The sequence below is a fragment of the Branchiostoma floridae genome, chromosome 18 (assembly GCF_000003815.2).
Source record: "Branchiostoma floridae strain S238N-H82 chromosome 18, Bfl_VNyyK, whole genome shotgun sequence".
NCBI classification, from domain to species: Eukaryota; Metazoa; Chordata; class Leptocardii; order Amphioxiformes; family Branchiostomatidae; genus Branchiostoma; species Branchiostoma floridae.
The window spans coordinates 643386-658205 of record NC_049996.1 but is presented as its reverse complement, the minus strand read 5'-3'; the positions used below and the strand labels follow the sequence as shown (position 1 = coordinate 658205).

Below are 14820 nucleotides of genomic sequence, written 5' to 3'. Positions count from 1 at the left end.
TTGGGTGATTAGTTGATTTACTAGCACACCCGTATTGTCATGAATCTTAGTTGACCTTGTCTTTTTGCTTAATATCAAACTGATAGATACACCGGGCAAAAGAAGGCAATTCATGCCGACTTCTGGCAACATTTGACCCAATTGCTGACGTCACGCCTGCAGACAGCCACGTGTCCACAGCAATTGGGTCAGACAGTTGAAGAAACCAACTCGAGTCAGTCGAAAATTCCAGTGAGTCTAACTCTTTCGTTGAAGAACAGTTTCAATCTCTTTATAAAAAGATATCCTTCACATGTCGTTACTGGGATATTTAGCGCATTTTCCTGTTACAATATTAATAATATATTACCTTTAACTGTCAGTTTGGCCTTAGACTTGTCCTCTCCAGTAGAACAGCTGTATTCGCCCATGTCTTCAAACTCAGTGCGACGGATGACCAACGTTCGGCGGTTTCCCATGGTCTCCATGGTATAGCTAGGAACATATATACATGTTGCTATTAAAGGTAAGCCCGGTTAATTGTAGATATATCAAGTGTACGTATAGAAGTGACAACAAGCACTGTTCCTACAGTTCAAATGAGTAACACATGTGAAATGGTACCCATTCTGGAAGTCGTAGTATTAACATAGCATAACATTGAGTGTTAGACACGAAACAAATACAATGGTTATGTCGTACAGCACTACACATGTAAAACATGCAGTTACATAATTGGCTATGTTGAATGTTGACTAATAGAAATGCTCACCGTCTTTGGGCACTGGATACACAGAGTGGACACAAGCATGCAAACACAGGGGGAACAAGAACAGACACAACAGACATCTAAATGAACTATGTACTACGTACTATCACAAGCACAACAAATAGCTACAGTAATACAACAGCAACGACAGACATACAAACAGACATGTTTTGCTACGAATCGTAAATAGACGAAGACAAGACAAACAAAGCTTCAGCATAAGACTGATGAAGACTAACGGAAACAAAGTGAACGAAACTATGAAGTGTGATATTAATATGCTAGTGTTAGAGTAATCTAACGATAGACTATGTACAAAAACAATGAACAGTAACACTATTGGAAGACATTATCACTGGCATTAAACTGTATTTTGTCATCCTAAAACTATATCTCTACTGCGACGGTGAAAATTGTAATACTTCAAGTATGTAGCAATAAGCACATAGTTTGGCAAAGACATGGCAAAGATAAGAACTACGTTTGCTCTATCGTTTACCGAAAATAGTTTCATCAGGTTGGTAGAATATAGGATATAGGAGAATTCTTTTTAAACAACCAGCAGTTACTTACATTACTTACGTTTCGATGTCTCTCAGACACCTTCAGGTATCATTTTCTTGTCAGTTGACATGGAGGCTTTAAAAGCAGTACCAAGACGTCTTAAATTTCAGGGGCGTGGCTACATAGTCCGTACGATCGTCGTACGATTGCTAACTTCGGGCCATTTGGAGGACAAAAAGTGCACGTCTCCTGCAACGTTCAACTGTCTTGGTACACAAAATGTTTTGGATCTATGTCGGTGGTTGGTTCTGTCACGGCCTGCTTGAAACTCATATGGCATCCAAATCGTACGACGATCGCACGACCCATATTGGATGTTATGACCTACCGTTTTGACTTGAAGTCGATGGGTTTTCCCTTGAAGAACCATTGGAGCTCGGCGTCAGGCCGAGAAACCTCCACCGTGAACTCCGCACGCTCATGGAGAAACACCGTGCATCCCTTCATCAGCCCTCGGAACCTAGCTGGGGCCTCTGGAAAATTATAGTTGTTGAAAATTACACCATGCTGATTTTTTTATGGTTGACATCCAAGCGCGCATCACGTTCCGTCCGTTTCCAAACTAAAACTTTTCAACCATACTGTAAATCGTACAAATCAGCTACAAAATGTTTACAAATTGCCTAAACAATCTAAAATGGCTACTAAATGTCGTAGAAAGAATAAAGAATCTAGAATCAAGATCATTTAGAATTCTTACTTCTGACAGCAAGCATGGCGTGGGAAACGCAGTCACCGACTACGAGCTTGTATTTGCCTTCGTCATCATGTCGGAGGTTATTGATGGTCAGCATGACCAGGTTTCCCTTGTGTTCCATCTTGTACCTGACCAAAGCAAAATACATGGTAATTTTTTTGTACGTACGTACAAAACACAGTTTTGCAGCTAGGTGTCGCTGCTGTGCGTGGGAAGAGTACGGCCCCAAACGTGACTGAGCTTGTATCCCCCTCCTAATCACAGTCCATGATTGAGTAAATATTCTTATACAGTCTGAATGTCGTTTCTGTAAATTGATGTATGTATAAGCCGATGGAAGGATGAAAGGGAAGTGATATCATCGATTCTTAGCATTTGTGACTAGAAAGTAAACGTATAGTTAGAGATGAACGTGTTAAGGCAGCATATTCATTAAGCAACCAACATTCCTTTTTCATTGATCTAGTGGCACGCAAGCATAACTTCTATAATACCTTATCTTTTGAAACTTTGTAAATTTTGAATGATTGCAAATAACAAAGAAGACATACTTCTGTCCAGGAGTGAGGATGTCCAAGTTCTTCTCCCATTCCGGTTTCAGGTCTTTATCGTTGATGATGACTTCTGCCATAAGCGTGACTTCCTTCTCTTCCTGCCCTTCAACATCCTCCAGCTCCTTCACGATTTCTGCAGGCTTCAAGAAGACATCAACAGTGCAACAATCTTTAATAATAAGTTTATTGCAAGTCCGTGCCCGAGGGCTAATTGTAAGTTACAAAAACTGACAGGCAAACAATGGTAAACGGTATAGTAAGCCATTACTCTAGTCTAAAGTCTAACGCTAAATTGTAAATTGTTGGGTTTGATTTCTCTGTTAGACAGTAGAAGACGCATGTTCATGTAGAACACATTTTTTAAAATAAAAAAACGTCTTTAAACTGAAAGTTGACAAAATGTTCCATGTATAAAAAGCTTCACATGGTTTGTTTTCGTTGTTGGAATTAAACGTTTATATGTTACTGTAACGCCATGTCTTTATACAAACACAAATTATCTGCCCCATAAGTGACAAAATATAGTTGTGATCCTTTCATAAAGCCGGAACAACAACAATGGCTGTATGAAATTGGTTCCTGTGAGATCCAGTTCCAAAATAGAAACATTGTTAGCCATATTTTTATCCTGTTGGTCTTTGTAAGATACGTGGGAGATATAAACGGAATACTCAGAGTACCCAGTGTGATATATTTCCATGTATCTGTCACGTTGCCAAAAGAAACAATGAACGTTAGTAACAGAATCAATTTGTAATCCTAATTATCCTAAAGCCCGAACCGCTAGATAGACAAACAGAACTCAGTACTCAGTGTAATATATTTCCATGTAACCGTCACTTTGCCAATAGTAACAAACAAAACAATGAAAGTTAGTAACATAATCAATTTGTAATCCTAATAATCCTGAATCGCTAGACAGAAAAGTGAATGTACTAAAGGTAGAAAAGGAAAGATCACTTACAAATTAGTGGCGAGCATTGAAGGTAGTGGGCACTTCCTCAGATCAGGCGTAGCCGCAGCAGAAAAAGCCCAAGGCATCTCTCCGCTCAGGGAAGGCGACAAAGGCGTCGCCTTGCTTCCTTTTGGTCATCTTTCAAAGTGAAATTAAACTGGTAGGTCCCCAGTTTTGCGCTCTGATATCATCATTAACTTCAAATCTAAATGGTAACAAACAACGGGGGCGAATGGTGGCCAGGTCTTCGTTCATCGTCGTGAATATTCGGCGTCCGATTGAGCAGTTTTGATTGGTTCACTACGCTACGTTTATTACTCACTTGTGGCGTCAGGACATCGGTAACTACTCAATTGGATCGGCCTTGAATATTCACTGATCGATGTAGTACGGAGAAACCGCGGCGGAGAACGGACAGAAGGAAAGAGTGGAGGGAAATAGACATTTTAGAAACATGCATAAAAGTTATATCCTAATGATTGGTGTTATATTACATCGAGAAATGAAATGAGTGAGATACAACAGAAGATACAAAGTGTCTATATTGAAAGCCTGTGCTATACAGCGAGGCAGTGTTAGTGAAAATAAGTTGCAATGGCTTTGTGATGTACATAACGTTTCTGCTGGCCAATAAAGCATTATTCGATTGAACAGAATTGTTTGGAGCAATTGGACAAGCGTCAACCGTCCTAAACGTTTGTACACGATGTATCCTAGTGATACGCGTTACGATAACAAACATTCCCAATTATTTTTTGTAGACATGATGCAATGAGATGTATGTCCTTACAATAGTACTGTTCCTGAAAGGAGCTAAATACATGTGTAGAAGTCTGGTATCTTATCAGGCAAATCCAATGCCCAAAAGGGTGCTATTGAAGTTGTTTTGCCAATGTAATTCTGTGCATATAACGTTGAAGAACCCATTCCTCCTTTGATTTCTCACGTTTTGTGTTTTATCAGATAAAGACATTAGCACTTTTGTGTTATCACAAAGCCTATTCTGTCTGCACCAACGAAATGAGTAGATATGTGATGAAGGGAAAAGTATGGAAAATTACTGTGAGATTTAAGTCATATTCAGAGCGCAAAACTGTACCAGTCGTCCACAGACTGGTGACCATTACCTTGGGGCCAAAATCGTTTCCGTTCAAACTCCAGGTGATATCGCCTTCACATGCGTTCTGCAAGTCCTCCAACAGTGAGGACCTTCTCCGCTTCAGAAGTGCCCACCATCCCTCCATCGGTCGGTCTTTGGGGGACCACTGCCCCGCCGTGCACACAGATGAAAGGTTGAGACCACGACAGAACATGTTCTATAGACAGCCTATAGCGAGCAACCTGTTAGTGTCCTATGTTTTATATGTGTTATAGATACGTCACAATGCATCATCCAATAATAGCCATGTTTAGCTCCTTACCAATGTTACTAAAGCAATTAAACATTGTTCTGCCGTGGTCTTCATACTTTCGGACACCATTCACATTACTGTTCTTATTGAAGCATCACTTCACGCTGTCCAGCAATGCCTCATCCAGCGTTTACATACCATATTCTTACCATTGCCAGCACCACCCACTGCATTAGATACAAGGTTTTAAAAGAGCTTTGCGTCCAGCGGGAAAGCTGAAGCCAGCAGTCGTACCTTTTTCTTCTTGATGTGGACGTGTTTGAGTAGGTTTCTGAAGTCAGTGATGCCGTACATTAGAGCCACGCGCTCGTAGTCTTTAGGGTCCGTCTTCTCCAGAATCTTCAGGACCTCCTCTTCAGAAATGTCCTTCCTATCTGTTGACCATTAGTAAACGTTAATTAGGTAGTCTACGGTCCCAATTGGAAAAGGGGGCCCGGCCGGACAGTTTAGTTTACGGACTGCCTCTTTTTGCTTTCAGCTGTGACCCCTACGTGGCCCGGCGGGATACCCTGTGGTTCCTGGGATATATTTGAGTGCGGCCGGGCCCCGGATTCATTTTAAGTCGGAATTAAAACCATCCGAGGATACGGTAAGAAATAAACGCCGGGACCTATCCGTGTGGGGGTGCCCCTCGGTATCCAGCAGTCCATCGGGGCAAATTTGTAGCTTTGGAGCCCGACTGGGGCTACATCCCTGACGGGCACCGTTACAATGAGGCTATATATGTGAAGAATACTAACTGCTAAAATCATTAGCTTAGATCTATCCGTTCAATTAAATACTTCGATGTCCATTTGAGTTTGATTAAAGACATATGTACATAAAGTATTTTCTTTCTAAAGGCATTGGCATACATTGGAGAAATCACACAACGTATATTACACTTAATGTTAACTTGACATATATTATATTTAGTGATAACTTTATTTCACGACTGTTATTGAAGAAAATACCTTTGACATGGAGGACCACTGCGCAGTTTGCTTGTCCACCAGGGTTGTAAACGTTACATTTGTAGGTCCCTGCATCGGCAGGCCGCAGTTCCTATGGTAAAAATGAGCACGTCATTCGTAAAGCTCATTAGTGAAGATCATTCGTGGCTTGAACTTTGTACCTCTTCGCTTCCTACGGTACTTCTAATATTACCTTTTTACATGTAAACATTATGTTATGCATTTTCTGTTGAAATGAAAAGCAATTCGAATTAGACGTCTTCTTACCTTGATGAGCATAACATCTTCCTTAGTTTCCTCGTCAAAAAACACAGAGTAACGAGGACCTTCTTTGATCTTCAGAAATTTGCCCTTCTGCCATTGGATAGTCGGATGTGGATCCCCGGATACCTTGATCCTGAATTCCTGGGGCTGCCCTGTATGTTTGGTGAAAACGTCATTTTGCCATGTGTATTGAAATAAAGAAAACAAAACAAAATGTGAAGATAGATCCAAAGACTGCTATAAAAGTCCAAGCTTCTAATATGACATACACATAATGTTGATGCCTACAATAATGTTGTTTATAATCGAATGATGTCTAATTTGGTTATCAACAAGACTCAGCTTCTTTTGTCATCGCCATCGTCATAGTAAGTCACTGGTAAGTCAATTTATTTTGTACAACTAAGTGTTTCATTCAAGCCGAAGATTCATTAGCCGCCTGTTACCTTCCTCAAAGCTATACTGACTGGCTTTATTTTGAACTGCAGCTAGGTGTCGCTGCTAACAGACTAGGTCCCAAGTCTTTACACTCAAACATATATAGGTAGATCATGCGGACTACCTATCATCAGGACGTACCATCAATGCCATGCAGCTCTTCCGGCTTCTCTACAATAGCAGCAGCCATGCTTCCTCCTCCTGCTGCTGGTTTTGCTGCTGCTGGTGCTGCTGCCTTATCTTGTGCTGCAGGTTTCTGCGGTGCGCCTTCTTGTGCAGCTGTTGCAGATTTGGCTACAGACGCTTTGGCCTGAGCCGGTTCTCCTGCAGTCTGTGGAGAACAGTGTTAAAAAGAAACTGTCAGGAATTAGTTGCTATAGCAACGGCTAGACGCTCCAGGTAACATCCGAGCTACTTTACGTTTATGGCTGGTCAAAGTGATCGAAGCCAACTGAAATGTAGGTAGTGGATACTACCTGCAACGTCTCTCCGTTTCCGAAATCTATACATTTTTTTGAGTAACTGTTATCTTATTTATCTTATCATTTGGATGTCTAACCGTCATCGACAGTGCTAGCTGTGAGGACATCTGTGATCATTAGGTACTGACGTATCTTCTACATCATTGTGTCCCGACAGGTGCCTCCATGCGTTAGCAAGATAGTAACAATTTTCAGACGCCAAGAATTCTTTGTAACGTGAAAAAATCTGATGAAAGCTGATGACATCCATTACAAATAGACTTTGGCATACATACGCACATTTCCAAGTTTCCTCAAAGTTTTGAAATAAAATTTTAGGTTAATGAAGGAAGATAATACAGAAATTTGTCGTCAGCCATACAGTATTTGCCTTTCGTCTTTATATATCACATTGTAACCTCCAAGTGTCTACTAGATTTTCTCTGAAATAATTTGCGAAACAAAACTTACCGTCTGCGCCTGCGCTGATTGAGCTTGTGGAGCACCGTTTAGAGAAGCAGCAGTAGAGATGTCATCAATGATATAGCGAACCTTTCCTCCTACTAGTTGTTCTGTGACACCAAGGAAGTCAACACAAAAGATGTTAAAAAAAAACAAAATACTATTCCCAACAAATACAAATCATGAAACGGTGACAGACGTCTTTGGAATGTTTATTATGGCGCCTATGTTCAAAATCGTTCGTCATAACTTGTTAGGACGAAACAACCGACTCTTTTAATTCATTTTCTAATGCCCTGTAATCCCTGGCATCTGCTGAGATAGCATTTGATATTAAGATAACGGTTTTCCTATTTCAAGATTCAAGGATTAACTTGACCTTGCTCTTATTTTCAGCCGTGCTGTCCTTTAAAAACTGCTTTCGTAATTGGATGAAATTGGATTTAGATGAATTGAATAGTCGAACGTTTTCTCACAGAAGACAGCCATCTAGTATGTAGACAATACATACCGATGCCCAACTGAAACTAAAAAGGGGTGTACATAAATTGTGTCAGGCATTGCTTCACAGCTGTATGGACTATGCCTTCACTTGTACATAATCCCTGTGCCATGTTTTGTTTACATTTACCTTAAGCTGTGGGCAACAGTAACAGCTGCAGTGCATACTTACAGTGCTCAAGCTAATTATCACCAGTCATTGATAAAGTCTGTAAGATCTGATAACTCATATCAAGCAACTAATATTAAAAGGTCCTGCTTTGTCAAATTTAGATTGATTAACGGCACTGTTAGCTCCTCCAATGATATTGCTGACAGAGTTTCTTAAAACGACGTGGGGGGATATCTCATTTGCATATCGGTGATATCTCATTTGCATATTGTCGCACGATTTACAGGTTACAGCAAGCCCCTTAGTACACTAGCACATTCCATGTGAAGTGTGGACAATCGGCCTCAGATATTTTGCGACAGTCCTAAAAGTATCTATAGACACAGATTTCTGGACTGGAAGTTTCTTTTTCATAAATGTTTTGCATGTATGTTTTTGCCTAACAACTCAGTTGACACGTCATTTGAATAATCCTTGTTATCACCAATCAATATATAAGTACGGTGTCACATGTTCAGAATAGCACTACAGCACGTATTCCATTCACGTAACCAGTGTCCGCTCTAGCATACTGTGGGCAGTAGATATGGAAGTGCCCAACCCATGCTTTAGGTCTGATTTGTGCTATTTTGAGACATTTCTGACATGGTTTCTGTCCCTAAGCAGAGTGTCTGGAGACGGTCCAACAGCATATAAGTGTGAGAATTCCCAAAGGTTTCGTTTGAACTTCCTGATGACCTTGTGCCTGTTTACCAATATGTGGACATGAAGCTATTGAGAGCTATTTCTTTTTTTTTACATCAGGTTTGTAGGGTCAGATGTTTTCAGCATGAAGTCCATAGCGACAACTGTAGCAGCATTTCTTCTCCCTAAGTCAGAAACATCAAGCTAAGGCAAGCTTGAATTCACTGACTCAAGAGGCGAAGCAGGGGTTAGAAATTTGCAGATGTCTAGCCATCTTTAAGCATGTGTAGGCAGACCTCTTCATATACTTTTTCATGTCCCCTGAATGTTTCATGTAGATGTATTTATGTTATTGTTATCAAACTGGGACATCAATGTGAACCACACATTCTACACAGGGCTGTGGACATGATCAACATTGTTATACCATATGAAAGACATTTGTACAATACCATAAGTCCCGATATGGTAAAGTTATGGTCATAGCACGATTGATAAGTGTAATGCTTTGACATAAGTGTCGTTTGGAGAATTCGAAAACCAGTATGAAACAAATTACATGTACTAGTAACATATTCGTGGTGGCCATGGAAAGGGTTCACGGCAAAAATAAAAATACATCGTAGAAACATAAAAGCCAAAGTAAATATTGCATACAGACGTTACAGTCACAGTTCATTGATTGTGAAATGACGTCAATAATTGTAACTTGCTTTTGCTGTACTTGTTAACAGTTACCAGGTTTCCTCCAAGTTATGTTGTTCATTTTGTTTACTTGAATTCATCACAAATTTAATGGGGAGAGCAAAACAGGTCCAGAGCGACCTTTACAAGTTGCCCTCCCTCACATAAGAATAACATCAACAACATTTGATTGATAACATATACTACGGTGCAATGTTGTCAAGAATAACATAACTTCTGTGTAGCTCAACCCATTGGGAATTCATAACTATAAACAGATCTCAATTTGCCTACAACAACCAACCAACATATGTGTATGCAGGAAATACCAACGAAAAATACCCAGACTATATTGGGTACGTCAAGATATAACCTAGCTTAGGGGTCAATCCTTAAAGCTTGATCTTTTGATCTCTTGCTGAACTGCTGACGACTACAAAGTTCCGAGAAACGTTGCCTTTCGAGTTTCAAATCGCCAGACATATGTGTGGCATGTGTGGATCCTAGATTATTTTCTTTGCTTGATTAGCATGTTTAATTGGATTTACATGTTCTTGTCTTAAGATATCGATCTTAAGAAAGCTCTTACAGTTAGAGCAAAGTCTTTGAAGTTAATCTTTCACAATATGCATTAATCAGCATGGTAATCTTAAAGAATGTTATTAATCTTTCAAAAGACGCAAAAAATCTTCAAAAGACAAAAACTATATGCAGTTGAGTTTCAAATGTTTCTATATTCTTATCTTCACACAACCATAGAATAAGTTATAACAAGTTATAAAATCGCTATACTGTTTAATTGCCGGTTTCTACGTCTTTCAACAGTTTCTTTCCCCGAAAGCAAATTAAGGAACACTCTCAACGACGACTGTTTCCCTCCTGTCTACAACTTATCAGCCTTCAAAACAAATGTCCATCGCTATCTCCTTGTACAATTATTTCCAACGTCTTAGTTCATTGCCTTGAAGTGGTCGAATGACCTTGCTCTGAATCTCGTTAAAAAAGTACTCAGCTAATGATCTTGCTCTGAATCTGAATTTTAAAAAAAGTACTCAGCTAACTAGCACATAGGTACCGAGAGATGTTCACATACCTTTGACCGCAAGTCTGGCTGTAGTGGTGGACTTTCCAGCCGGGTTAGACGCCACACACTTGTACTCTCCAGACGAAGACTTGTTGACTTTCTTGATGAGGAAACTGACTTCTCCCTTCTCATACGTCACAGTGAAGTCTGCGTCCGAACGTAGCTTTCTGGCTCCTCTGAAGAAGCCAAAGACATGCCATTTAAGACATCCACATTGACAGACAGTCTGGTTCACGAAGGCCAACTTCTGTAAACTTACTGTGTCAACTCTCATACCCCATTAGTATACATGATAATATTTCAGAAATGGTATGACTGGACCGCTAAGATGCCACGGGCAACATTCAAACATAAGGTTAGCCTTGAAATTCAAGAAGTAAAATCCTCTTTTAGGGACTCAGTAAATTGCATTTGGAGAGGATGTTAAAGATCTCTACAGAATGGACAGTCTCTTAAAGATACTTGCAGCATAAACGGTTATCGTAATGGTCTTTGAAAGTTCAAACAGGTAAAACCTATTCCTGCGATTCAAATCGATTGCTTCTCATCTGAAAGACTTGACGTAGACTGCACATCAACACTGAAAATTATTAGAGTTTTAGCATCTAATTGAACTATCTATCTTTGACTAAGTGACAACTACTCTTCAAGTGGCAAGTACAAGAGACTTTTAGAGTTTAAAAGTTCACAAACAAAGCACAACTAACATACAAATGACCTGACATACGTCGACTAAGGTTAGACATCTAAGTAATAAGATACCCCAAATCATATTTGCTTGAGTAATTGCTATTTGGCGTAGACGTACTATAACATGTGTATCCTGGTATGTGCTTCGCATTTAGAGTCTATCATGTGCTTTAACAGTCTTGCTTCGAATTCTCTTGTAATAGAATTTTCCCTTGTTATAACACATCTCATGTGGCAGGATGTAACATCATACACATTAAAAGTGGTCGATTAAGTCTGCCCCCAGTCTACATTTTTCTTAAGGAGAGTCATCAATGCTCTTAAAGATGTTGCTTCTAGCTCCAGCTGCAATTGCCGCGTCAGCTCCCAGGACCGACCTGTTTCTATTTTGGATACCAGCCTTGCGTGACAACGAGGTGACCTCGAGAGAGTAGTTTGAACCATAAAAAGACGGGAGTAAGACGTTTGGCACCAAAGAGTCCATGAAAATGTGTCAGTGACGATTCTTATTGAAAAGATCGAGATAGTAATCTGTGAAACGGTGACAGGAATTCGAATAAGATTTCTAGACTTTGTAGACCCAATAGAATCATATAACATTAAAAGTCTAAATTGCGGTCTCCTTAATTTAGTTTCTAAGAACTCCACCTAGATCGGGCTGAGGGCACTATGTTTGATTTTAAGTCCTACCAGCACCGGATGGTGCATATTGGGTGTGCCCATATCCGTTTCTGTAGCTCTGGGCCGTACACCTTTTGAGTAATCACTTGTTAGTGATGTGTGTTCACAAATACTGAGAGCTAAGCAGAGAAATCAGCATGTACCATTTTTACCAAGTCTTTGGTATGACTCGGCCGGAGATCGAACTCACGACCTACCGGGTGCAAGGCGAAAACACTACCCACTTGGCCCTTAAACTGGGCTAGGTCTAACATCAGATGTTTGCAACAGCAAATAAAGCCAAAATCAAGCAAGTGCTACTATTTTTATTTGTTTGCCATCTGCTGCCCGACATTCATTATGGCATCTACTGATGTTGACATCAGTTCACTGGAGACGAAGATGCCATGTCTGGATATTATCAAGTTTATTGCAAATTCTTGCCCGTGGGCTAATTGCAGGTAACATAGATTCAAACAGTGTAAAATACAATATCACAAGTGTCTACTCCAGTCTAAAACTAGTAAAAGCTAACTCTAGATCCTGGGTTATTGGGTTCGACTCCTTTTTCGAAGACAGTGGAAGACGAAAGATCTCACTTTTTCTATTGTGTGTTGGTTTAGTGATGTTAAAAGGTGAACTGCTTTCTTTTTGTCAGTGAATGTGAGAAAGTTTAGATGGAATTTGATGGAATCTTTGAACAGCTCTTTTCTTATTCAGTCACTGGACAACTTTTGACGCCGAAATCAAAGACCTTAACCTTCACATCTAACAAGCTGCATATTTGACAGTACGTCCTATACCAGTGGAAAGTCACGCGTGCTCTTGGTCCAAGGCAGAGGTATTTGCTACCAATTGCCACCATATAATGTTTGCACGTCAACGCGGCTCTCTAAACGTCCCATAGTACTAACTAGTATGCCATCTCTTGAACAATGCGTTCTTTCCCTTTGTATGGGACGCATCCTACATTCATGTTGGAAAATAAAATACAAATAAATTTAATTTCTGAAGCATGGGTTCTATGTACTTGTTTTAATTCCTCAACACTGTTCTTAGAATGTTGATATTAGTTTTACAGGGTGGTTGCCGTCTCAACAACTTTATCTAAACTTTCGTGGAAAACATGTGCTAGAATTCCACTTTTATCAATGCCTGAATCAGCCAATTAGGAAGATAGAAGTAGTAATACAAACCCAAAAGCCCTTGAGGTCTACTGTTTAACGCCTTTACAACATTCTTTGAAAGAGAATCTACATGTAAGATCTAACGTCCATGCGAATCTCGGTCTTAGTTTCTTTGAAGAAACTCGTGTTCTTGACTCTCAGTTACGACTCAGTAATATACAATGACCTTCAAATCCAATCGTGACCTCCACATCACTGTTACTCCTAATTGCATAACGAAATGCCTTTCCAACTACTTTTGCTTCACACGGCCAAACATGGCCGTTGGCGAAGTCCGTCTATTTTCCGACTAATGGTTAGCGTCCGGACGTGTTCATTGGTCAATCTATCAAACTATCAAACTCTGCTCGGGGCAACGGAAAGTCAGGGATGCCTTCGCTGGCGTTCCATGATAAACTAGCTACATCCTGAAGGGAAGAGTCTTCGTAAATAGCTCGTCCGCTGAAAATCGGCCTTTAAATGGTCAGTTGGTTCAAGTCCATGGACCCGAAACATTTTTATGGGATAAAACATGTGAAGCATGTAATTATAACTTGACCTTGGCGTGTCTATGATGTAAAGAAGTCGTTTAATTTACGAAACGATGCTGTGATTGAGCACAACTGTATTCCCATGAAACCGAAATCGTTTAGAGATGCCCATATCATTTGTTACAACATCGTTAGCAGATTCAGTACAACTTTCTAATCTAACACACAAGCACAATGTGCTGACATGTTTTTAATAGGTGATTTAACGAAACAAAACCCTGTGGCTTTGTGGGGTCATTCTAGTAGTACTGATTTTGGAGTGACACTGCTTTTGAAGAGGCTGTACGCAAAATTCACCGTGCAATGGTCAAGTTAGTATAGTGTGTTTGTTCGCCTGGCAGTCGGTAGGTCGTGAGTTCGATCCCTGACCTAATCATACTAAGTTTTGTATATTGCCTTTTGTGCTTAGAACGTAGCATTTGGGAAAGACTGTGGTCGTGAACCTTCACATAACTATCAGTGGGCTAGCGCCAGATGTAGTGCACAAAGTTGCGTGGCCCAAGGGCTATAGAAATAAAGATGGGCGCCGCCCTATGCTTCATGTCATCAAATTAAAAGCACTTTCAGATTCTCAGACAAGTACGTTCTTAAGATAGGATCAAGTGGGCTTACTGTCCGGAAGTTCAGGGCTTGGCTTATCTGGACTATGCGTCTGTCATAACATACAACTGACCAATCAACATTTGTTATAACATTTGGGTTTACCAAACCACTTATGCTTATCTAAGTAAGACGACTATGCAGGATTAGCTATTGTGTGTATATTGATTTAGAGATTATAGTCTTATGAATAATAAAGATATTGTAATGTATCCTACGTATTTGGACTAAGGCCTAGGAAAAAAATGTTGTGTTTCCTGTTTCAGTCCTGAAAAAATTAGGGTCGGTAGGTAGGGGATATCTTTTTTTTTTTTTGAATTTTTTTTTAGGCTAGCCAAAAATCTAGTGATACATATTACAGTTGAACAAAGGAAACTGTAATGTATGAGGACACTTGTCTTTCAATGTCTAACTTTGATTTTGTGCACAATAGATACATTAATCCTTCATTAGATAGGACAAGCAGACTGTTTTTACTTCAATAGGAAGCAGGCTGAATAAAAATTCTAACTGGAAGCTATGTGACTCCACTGCCCACGCAAAAAAAAGTCTAGGGTAGGCAGGTTTTTCTAGGGAAGGT

The 14820-nt window shown here is 40.0% G+C and overlaps 1 protein-coding gene across 1 annotated transcript in view; it reads right to left on the bottom strand.

The window, feature by feature from the left end:
• LOC118405652 (muscle M-line assembly protein unc-89-like) overlaps positions 1–14820 on the bottom strand; it is a 125005-nt gene that overhangs the window by 95793 nt on the left and 14392 nt on the right. Inside the window, 10 exon segments of the mRNA XM_035805226.1 lie at positions 350–474; positions 1641–1785; positions 2013–2137; positions 2561–2703; positions 5165–5304; positions 5884–5974; positions 6151–6299; positions 6727–6916; positions 7518–7618; positions 10583–10749. Of these exon segments, the coding sequence (XP_035661119.1) occupies positions 350–474; positions 1641–1785; positions 2013–2137; positions 2561–2703; positions 5165–5304; positions 5884–5974; positions 6151–6299; positions 6727–6916; positions 7518–7618; positions 10583–10749 (1376 nt within the window).